Source organism: Hordeum vulgare, chromosome 4H (genome assembly GCF_904849725.1).
Source record: "Hordeum vulgare subsp. vulgare chromosome 4H, MorexV3_pseudomolecules_assembly, whole genome shotgun sequence".
Lineage (NCBI taxonomy): Eukaryota > Viridiplantae > Streptophyta > Magnoliopsida > Poales > Poaceae > Hordeum > Hordeum vulgare.
In genome coordinates, this window is record NC_058521.1 from 360,555,123 (window position 1) to 360,564,157 (window position 9,035).

Sequence of the window (9,035 nt, forward strand, 5' to 3'; positions counted from 1 at the left end):
AACACGTTTTACAGCTGGGGATAACAAGGTGCCAGCAAATTAACTTAGCCCGTATCCATATATGAATGATTGTAGCATCAAATCAATCGTCAGCTGGAAAATAATGTAAATAGTGTCTAAAAGGTCTCATATTTAGGAACGTAGAGTATTTGATCCAACTTTGAATCTCACAAAGTGTCTTAGATTTCATGCTTCGTGCTACAGCTGGCTAAAGAGCACCACCTTTGAATCTCACAAAGTGTCTTAGATTTCATGCTTCGTGCTACAGCTGTCTAAAGAGCAGGCTTCTCTTCTCTCTCCTCCAACTAAGCAACTAAGTAAGGATAGCCTGCTTATGTCAACTTATTATACTTGCCTACTTATGCTTATGTCAACTTATACTTGCCTGCTTATGTCCTTATAGCCTGCTTATGTCAAACTTATTGTACTTGCTCTAATGTGCTAGTGAAACAAGGGCCAATATCAGTATAACATTAAGCAACGAGACAAGGGGCATATATCAACCATTCAACACATATTAAACTCAAAACATGTTCACAAGAAACCAGGTCAAGTGATATCAAAGTCTTAGCTTCCATAGTAGCAGCGAACTGACACCAAGAACATACATCCAAGAGCTAGGTAGACATGGGAAGGAAACAAGTTCCAGGTAAAACTACTAGCAACATTTAGAGCTGCTTGACCTCAGCCTTCTTCTTCTGCCACAGCCTGTCCAGGGAGCCATCAGCATCACCCTGCCAAAACAGAACAGGGTAAGAGACAAGTGATGTATGTATTACAAGACATGATGAATGTACCCAACAATTATCAAAACAATTACAATCACTATTAAATAAGGATGTAATCTGACTATTTGAATTCAAAGTATCATTACTGATCATCCATTTGATTAGGATAACATGATAATGATGAACATCCATTTGATTAGGATAACATGATAATGATGAACATCCATTTGATTAAGATAACATGATAATAATGAACATCCATTTGAATCACATAACATGACAACTCGGAACTAACAGGTAGAGAAGTCTTGAAACAATCACTTTGAGTGCAAGGATAAGACAGAGTAGAGATCAAAATACATGTTAACCAAATCAGATAAATATTATCAGGTACTCCCTCTGTAAACTAATATAAGAGTGTTTAGATAACTAAACCCTCCGTTCCTAAATATAAGTCTATGTAGACCCCTAGTGAAATATCTTAAAAGATATATATTTAGGAACGGAGGGAGTATAAAATAGTGATCTAAATGCTCTTATATTAGTTTAAGGAGGAAGTATTATATAAGCAGGTACGCAGCCCCAATAGAAAACACCTGTTCCATTTCCTTTCAACTGAATATAGTACCTTGATGAGAGTAAACTTGTGATCACACACGTATACAACAAAAGATGATTACCTGAGCACGGACGAACCCAGAGAGAGCAAAGGTGGTGAAGCGGCCATCATAGAGGCCATTCTCATCAACGTGACCAATGTTGATCTGGACAGAGGCATGGTCCTTGGCCGTGATGATCCTGTTGGTGGCGGAGCTGCAAGAACATGCATAAAATGTTTAGCAAGCGCCAACCAATGAAGAACATAAACGACATCAAAGTAAATAGTGTTCATGAGACATACCACTTCCTGGGGACGTAGAGGTCCACCATGGCTCCCTCCTCATTCTGCATGGTGGCAGCTGGAGGGGAAGTGGCACAAGAGCGACTGCAGAGTGGAGAAGAAAGAGTTGAGACACAAACTAAACACAGGAGAAAATCAGTTTTGTCCCGCCACACCCTAACTGTGTCACAACACGAATGTGGCGACATCAAAAGAAATTCTTATCCACCATAGGAATGCTACTTAATTACGAAATAATAACAGGATCTGGGACACAAGCTCGCGCTTAACCGCGAATCCAGCACTAGAGTTGCTCAATCTTGCGGTTACATGGACAAAACTATGCAAAGCACCATATACGAGGCTTAGACATAGATTGTTACTAAGTACTTGGGCCGAAATAATAGGCAAGATGGGAACGAATCGACGAACACGCAGGACGGCGGGCATACAAGATGCCTGGAGCAACAGACCGAAAGGATAAATCGTTACTAAGTACTTGGGCCGAAATAATAGGCAAGATGGGAACGAATCGACGAACACGCAGGACGGCGGGGATACAAGATGCCTGGAGCAACAGACCGAAAGGATAGATCGTTACTAAGTACTTGGGCCGAAATAATAGGCAAGATGGGAACGAATCGACGAACACGCAGGACGGCGGGCATACAAGATGCCTGGAGCAACAGACCGAAAGGTAAAGGAGGTGGCAGAGGGGGATGCACCTTTGATCTCTTCGGGGAGGCTGCGGGAGGACGAAGAGAAACTGATGCGGCGGCGGCGGCGGCGCAAGGGTGTGTGAGACCACGACTTTATAGCAGGAGAAGCGAGAGGGAGGGCTCGTAAACCCTAGCGTCTTGTCGTGGACCCACCGGCAGCGGGACAGCGCTTGCAACACAGACTCCTTGTCCTTGGGCCGTGGCGTGCTGTTATTGAGCCCCAGCCCAATGATTCAAAGCCCACGTCGCTCCCTCCTTTCCGTTTTCCCTCCCACTCCCACTAGTCTCGTGTCGTCTCCCCCAACCCCCAGCCCCAATCCCCGAACCCACCCAACTAACCGGTCATTTTTTTCTCATTCATTCATTAAAGGAAGGAAACTGACCGGCCATGGAGCTGTCGATGAGCGGCGGCGCACTGCGGACTTTCTCCCGGTGCGTCACCTGCCTCGCCCGCATCGGCTCCGACCTCGTCTTCCAGGCCTACCCCGACAAGGTCCGCCGTCTCCATTCCTCACCGGCGGGTACTTCTGACAATTCCTAATCTCATGTTTTCGCGTTCGGCTTACAGCTGGAGCTGCACACGCTCAACAGCTCGCGGTCGGCGTTCGCGTCCGTCTCCCTCACGCGCGACTTCTTCGACCACTTCCACCTCCCCGCCGACCTACACGCCGCGCCCTCCTCCACGCCGCTCCAGTGCAGCGTCCTCCTCAAGTCCGTCCTCGCTGTGCTCCGCACGCCGACCTCCGCGATCGACCGCCTCAACGCTTCGCTCCCAAACCCCCAAGCGTCCAAGCTCGAGTTCGTCATCCACTGCCTCAGCGGTAAGTACATGTTCCCAGCCCCTCCCTCCGTCCCTCCCTCTAGGGTTTTGCCATTGGCGTGCTCAGAATTGAATTCCCCCCAATTTTTGCGCATTTTCCCTGTTTTCCCGCCAATTTCGCCGTTTCGGCTCTTTCCCCAAATTTGCCGCTCTGACCTCATGATGTGCCTTCTCGCGTCTTGTCTTGTCTTGTCTTGGCAAGGGCGTAAGAAGACGCACCGGATCTCGTGCAGCGCCGAGTCCGATGTGCAGACTCTGGCGCTCGACCGCAACCGCTTCCCCAGCCGCCTCGCCATACGGCCACGGGACCTCACGCGCCTGCTCTCCAATTTCCAGTCCTCGCTGCAGGAGCTCACCGTTATTGCCACCGAGCCTGCTGCAGTGTTGCCTGGCGTCGATGATGGCACTGAGGGGAAGGCAGTCGAGCTCCTAAGCTACATTGACCCCACCAAAGGTAAAGGTTCCCTTCCTTTGGTGTGCTTAGCGTAGCGTGGTGGTGAAATTTCTATGGGTTGTCAACTGTGACGTGGTTTGGGATTTGCAGATGACTACGACAGTAGGCTGCACACACAACTGTGGATCAATCCAGCAGAGGAGTTCTTGGAGTATGAGCATGCTGGTGATCCCGTGGATGTCACATTTGGGGTCAAAGAATTGAAGGTGATTCTATGATTTGTTCTTCTCTCTTCATGCCAAAAGATTTAGGTCCTCAACTTTAAAAGAAATACGATAATGCCTCCTTTGAAATGGGAAATTTATTTGAACTCATTTGCTTTTAACCAAGTCAAGGAACAGTTCCAAATGGTTTCAGGAAACAACTGCATGTGTGTGTCCTCAGTCCTCACTTGTAGTCGAACTCAGAATAGGAAATACTATCTTCATTTCTGCTTTCTAAAACAACACAAGAAGGGTTTAGCAATTGATGGCTCAGTCTTCTGGTCTGGTAACTGTGGCTGCACCAAACTAGCAAAAAACAGCCTCCGCGTAGTCCGGACGGGCGACACGGGTGGCGATCTCATCCCTTCCAGCGTGTTTCTCATATATGATCTCCTCTGCTTGCCGCCGTCGGAGGACGCCCCCGGGAGGGCGAGAATCCTGTGGGGCTGATGACGGTGGCGGGCCTCTGCTGTCGTCCTTAGTTGGAATTGATCTGGCCGGCAGATGTTTGGGTGCCGGGGCGACGCCCCCAGATCTGTTCCTGACGGAGGCGACTCCTGCAGCTGCTTGGGTGACGCGACGGTCTGGCCTGGAGGAGCTGCTCCATGCTGCTTCGGCTGCCCGGTCTGGTGCTGTCCATGGCGCAAGGGCGCAGTGAATCTTGAGGACAGGAAACACTTCTTCGATCTGCTCGTCGGTGCTCGGCTGGGCAGTGCTTGGCTGTGGTAGTTTCCCATGCCCAGATTCAGTCCGTCCCAATCCAGGGGAGTCCTACGTCAGTTGGCTCTGCTGTTCTTCGTGCTCCCAAACTTTAATCTGCATGCCGACCTCTTCGATCTAGACACCGACGGGTTCCGGTCTTCCTATTAGAGATATCAGCTTTTGACGCATGGCGCCATTGAATATCTAGATCGGAATTGATTCGGTCGGGCGCGCTCTCATCTTCGGCCAGAGATGCTTCATGAGGGTGTGGCGCGAAGCTTCGCTGTCTTGCCGCTGCCATGGGAGTATGGGACATGTCTAAGTATAGATTTCCACAGCGTTGATGGTGGTGAAGAAAGTCATGGTGGCTGCGATCAAAGACTTAATGGCGGCGAGGAGTTTTGATTGCGTTGAAGAATGGTGACACAGGTTTTTTCCTGTGTGTCGGGTGTTGAGGACTTGCAGCAGCAGCCTTGGAAGGAGGGGGCGTCAACAAAGGTGGACAACAGTTTTTGGGGTGCTTCTCGAGTACCGAGCTGCGATCTCCAGGGTGAAAGCCCAAGGTCTTGCCTTCATTGGCTGTACCTGGCAATGGTCTTGCGAAGGCATTGTTTTTTTGGGATTTCGGACTCTCTTCAGGGTGAAAACTCAAGATCCTTGATCGGGCGACGACAACGCTTATGAATTGTTTCCTTCTTGAAGGCGTCGCTTTTGGAGAACCTCTTTCGTAGTTCAGGTGTTGTCTTTGGTGGTGGTTAGAATATTGCTGTTGTGAGTATTTCATTACTGCGACGGGGTCTTTGTTTTCATTTTTCTCTCATTTTTATTTTTGTCTTTGGCTGTGTGCATCTTTAATGCCTTTCGATGTCTTGTTGGTGCATAGGCTGGGTGTAATTGGTATCTTCGCGATATTAATATATTCCTTTTATTAAAAAAAACTGTGGCTGCACAACTCTGACATATTTTTTTTTCTGTTACTTCAATCTAGGCATTTTTAACATTTTGTGAAGGATGTGAGGTTGATATTCTCCTATTCTATGAGAAGGCTGGCGCGTAAGTAGTTTACTTGTTGAATTTGGTTATTCTTTTCTGACTGGTCCCCATGACCCATGAGGCTTCGTTTGAATCGCAGACCTGTCCTGTTGGCTCCAAGATTTGGATACGATGATGGATCAAGTTCTAATTTCGATGTAACTCTAGTTCTAGCCACTATGCTTGTATCACAACTAAATGATGGGAGTGTTCCTCAGCAGCCAGCCACGTCAGCACATCATGCAGAAGAACCAAGGGCCGCTGCTGCTGCACCATCACCAGTTCCACAAAATGTCTCAAACCATACAAGAATATGGTCAGAGCTTTCAGGTGTTTATCATTTTGGCAAAAGGTTCTTGTTAGCCATCGATATGGCCAGTGGCCAGGCATGCATTTTTGCACTGAACTATGCACCATTGTGATCTGATGAGAAGAGGCACGGCCAAAGCGCCTATATTGTGCATGGACTTTCACATGTCTGGGTGTAAACAAACCTGCTGGTGCTAGAAAGTTCCTTTGATCTCTTAATCCTAGCACTGTCCTGTTCATCTATCATCAAAGCTATCTAAAATAAGCAAACTTTCTTAAACAGGTGTTACTCCCAAAAGCTTTGAAGCTAACGCAGAAAATTGTGCCCAGAAGGAGAGAAATGGAATAGCTAACGTACTGAATGACACATCAGTGCTTCCCAATACCAATGCTCCCTGCAAGCTACCAGTGACAGATAACGCAAACCATATGTATCCTATTCAGTCGCTTTACCTATTATTAGTATTATTTATTATTTATTTCAGTGATATAATGTGGTACCACAAAAGTCAGGACTTGCAGCTATATATCTGGCATATCTCCTTGCAGCTATCAAATTAGCTAATCAGACACAATATGAGAAGTCATTTCCCTGTCCTCTCTAGGAATTTGAGCTAGTATAGTTGGGATATGCTTTAGTTGGGATTATAATACACCCTCCGTCCCATAATATAGTGCACATTGGTTTTCGCATATGTCAATCTTCACAAACTTTGATCAAGTTTATTTAGAAAGTTATCCATATCTACAATACCAACTAGGCAACTATAGACCATATGAATTATATTTCATGATGAATCTAATGGTATTGTTTTGGCATTTTAGATGTTGATATTTTTCCTCTAAACTTGGTTAAAGTTTACAAGTATTGACTGATAACAAAAATATAATACACACTATATTTTGGGACGGAGGAAGTACCACTATACCAGAATCCCTCAATATGATATCTTTCGGGACCACGTGTTGTAGAACTACACAGACAAACCCTCGCTTCACTAGTCTATCTTCCTCAGAGTTTGGGGGTATCTACTCCATTTCAGCTAGTTCAAACCATAACATCTTTTAAGGTAATTTGAACTTGTGTTAGGAGTGAAATTACAGCCATACCAATGGTAATATGCTCTATTTGTAGGAGATGCGCTGATAAATACAGTGTTCCAATTTGAGAAATAGTGACTTTTGATATAAGATGTCGAGTCCAAAAAGAAATCATCTTGTAGAGACTCAGTGGAGAATGATTACCGATGAAGCAATCAAATACGTCTGGCTACTGCAGTTAGTTCATATACCAACTCCACTAAAAGAATCATATACAGGCCATTTATTAATTCCTACAAGTAACTGGCAAATCATGCCAACATATTTGATGTTAATGCAGATTTTTCATTTGTTGTGAGTCATAACTTGGGAGTTGTAAGATCTGACTCGTAAGTTATTTCTTCTATCCTACTTCTGGTAACTTGTTATGTTTCCTTAACTAGTTTATACTACAGGGAGCAGCCTGTGCAAATGGATCACTTTGAAGAACCTCCTGGTTAACTATCTCAGCAAACACCCATAGAAATCAAATGCATACATTTGTGTTGCCACTGAATTTACAGCTAACTGGCTTTTTGTTTTGCTACAGAAGTTGTGGTTGATAACCCTCGTTCGCAGCATCACCCAAGCAACTGGGTAGGTGCTGACGAAGACAATGATGATGAAGAAGATGAGGAGCTTTTTGTCCAAACAACACCTCACTACATGGACTAAGGAAGGACCGATGCCGATTCTGAATTTTGCAGGTACATTCCAGCCAGCTGCATACTGGATGAGCTAGAAATTAGTCGAAGTGCCTTTCAATTGCTCTTAGTTCGTGTAGGCCTGAAGCTAACAATACAAGAACATTGTTTCCCAGCACCTAATTTGTATTCAGGTGTGGCTATTTCATTGTTGCATAATATAGAGAACATTAATGCGACTTGTTTACATTGCATATATGGCCTTCGCTATTATTTTTTCTTTGCAAGAGAAAGAACTTGTATTTGCATCAATATGAGCAACATGATCTCTGTTTTATTTCCTGTATCTATACCTCTTGCTACTATAAAAGCATGAGTTTGCAAAATCCAAATTATCCATCCAACCTTAACCAGAAGGTTTGCAATTTCCCTTGCAAATTCAGGTTTAGTTGCACACCAATGATCTCTGTTTTTATTTTCTGTATTTATACCTCTTGCTACTACAAAAGCATGAGTTTGCAAAATCCAAATGATCCGTCCAACCTTAACCAGAAGGTTTGCAATTTCCCTTGCAAATTCAGGTTTAGTTGCACACCAAGAGCATCTTCACAAGCTATTACTTAGCTTGTTACTAGGAAGAGAGAGAATGAACCATTTTGTGCCAAAGTAAAAGGTCTCCAATAGATAGTTGCTTCGACTTGTTACTAACACTACATAAGTATTAATTGCTGCCATGTGTGAGGTGGTGAGAGGCAACATTTCGAGATGAGGCCATGGAATTCCCCAGTCCTAAATCCTTCTATAGGATGAGAGAGGGTAGAGCTGGTCAAGAGTAAAATGGTCGAGACTCAGCATTGAATTGATGGTATCGTCAGGTGAGGGAGAATCTGACGGGGTTTAACCAGGGGATAGTGAAGCTGGTGTCAGTGTGGAGATCAAGGCCGCTGCGACATGTGCTAGTCTGTGATGCTGGAAGCTACAGATCAAGGCCATTGAGTCATATTTGCGTGAGTTGGGTTCTTTCGAGATCATGCTCGTTATATTGTGTGCTTATTGAGCATGTCTGTGTTATCCTATTCCTTCTTAACTCTTTTTCAAAGTGGAAGTAAAATCAGATTCTAAAAATTGATATCTTTGAAATTTTGCAATTTGTATAACGTTGGGGAGTAACCCTCTTAGCGATGCACCATATCGGAACCCGGGTGTGGTGTCAAATGGGCAAGGGTCGGGCCGTCACCCCCTTGGTGGTGCGTCGTATCTTGATCTGGATACGTGACAAGTGAGCAAGGATTGGGTCGTCGCATCCTTAGTGACGTGCTACGTCGACGCTCGGGTGTAGTGAAAAATGAGCACAAGTCTTCGCATTGGACTTGATAATTGCCAAGGGTAAGGAAACTAGCCAAGCCTATGTAGCTTGAACGTAGGGTTCCTGACAGGTTACCTATGAAGCTAGTTGATATAGCG

General features: G+C 45.2%; 2 protein-coding genes across 2 annotated transcripts; one reads left to right on the forward strand and one right to left on the reverse strand.

Moving 5' to 3' along the window:
* Positions 1-497: 497 nt before the first annotated feature.
* Positions 498-2,444, reverse strand: LOC123448626 (40S ribosomal protein S21). Its single transcript, XM_045125578.1, has 4 exons — positions 2,334-2,444; positions 1,630-1,713; positions 1,409-1,541; positions 498-734 (listed from the first exon to the last, which is right to left on the reverse strand). The coding sequence occupies exons 2-4, from the start codon at positions 1,677-1,679 to the stop codon at positions 669-671; spliced, it is 249 nt and encodes an 82-aa protein (XP_044981513.1). The 5' UTR covers positions 1,680-1,713; positions 2,334-2,444; the 3' UTR covers positions 498-668.
* A 187-nt stretch (positions 2,445-2,631) lies between these two features.
* Positions 2,632-7,917, forward strand: LOC123448627 (cell cycle checkpoint control protein RAD9B). The gene is made up of 9 exons (XM_045125579.1): positions 2,632-2,820; positions 2,896-3,148; positions 3,350-3,601; positions 3,692-3,807; positions 5,495-5,559; positions 5,639-5,868; positions 6,131-6,278; positions 7,344-7,384; positions 7,478-7,917. The coding sequence occupies exons 1-9, from the start codon at positions 2,716-2,718 to the stop codon at positions 7,600-7,602; spliced, it is 1,335 nt and encodes a 444-aa protein (XP_044981514.1). The 5' UTR covers positions 2,632-2,715; the 3' UTR covers positions 7,603-7,917.
* The last annotated feature ends 1,118 nt before the right edge of the window (positions 7,918-9,035 follow it).

Excerpts from the sequence above, each read along its gene's own strand:
- LOC123448626 (XM_045125578.1), bottom strand. The coding sequence starts at position 1,679 with ATGCAGAATGAGGAGGGAGCCATGGTGGACCTCTACGTCCCCAGGAAG. Across the intron at positions 1,542-1,629 it reads CTCTACGTCCCCAGGAAGTG|CTCCGCCACCAACAGGATCA; the intron begins GTATGTCTCATG and ends ATGTTCTTGCAG. Across the intron at positions 735-1,408 it reads CTGGGTTCGTCCGTGCTCAG|GGTGATGCTGATGGCTCCCT; the intron begins GTAATCATCTTT and ends CTGTTTTGGCAG.
- LOC123448627 (XM_045125579.1), top strand. The coding sequence starts at position 2,716 with ATGGAGCTGTCGATGAGCGGCGGCGCACTGCGGACTTTCTCCCGGTGC. Across the intron at positions 3,602-3,691 it reads CTACATTGACCCCACCAAAG|ATGACTACGACAGTAGGCTG; the intron begins GTAAAGGTTCCC and ends TGGGATTTGCAG. Across the intron at positions 7,385-7,477 it reads TCACTTTGAAGAACCTCCTG|AAGTTGTGGTTGATAACCCT; the intron begins GTTAACTATCTC and ends GTTTTGCTACAG.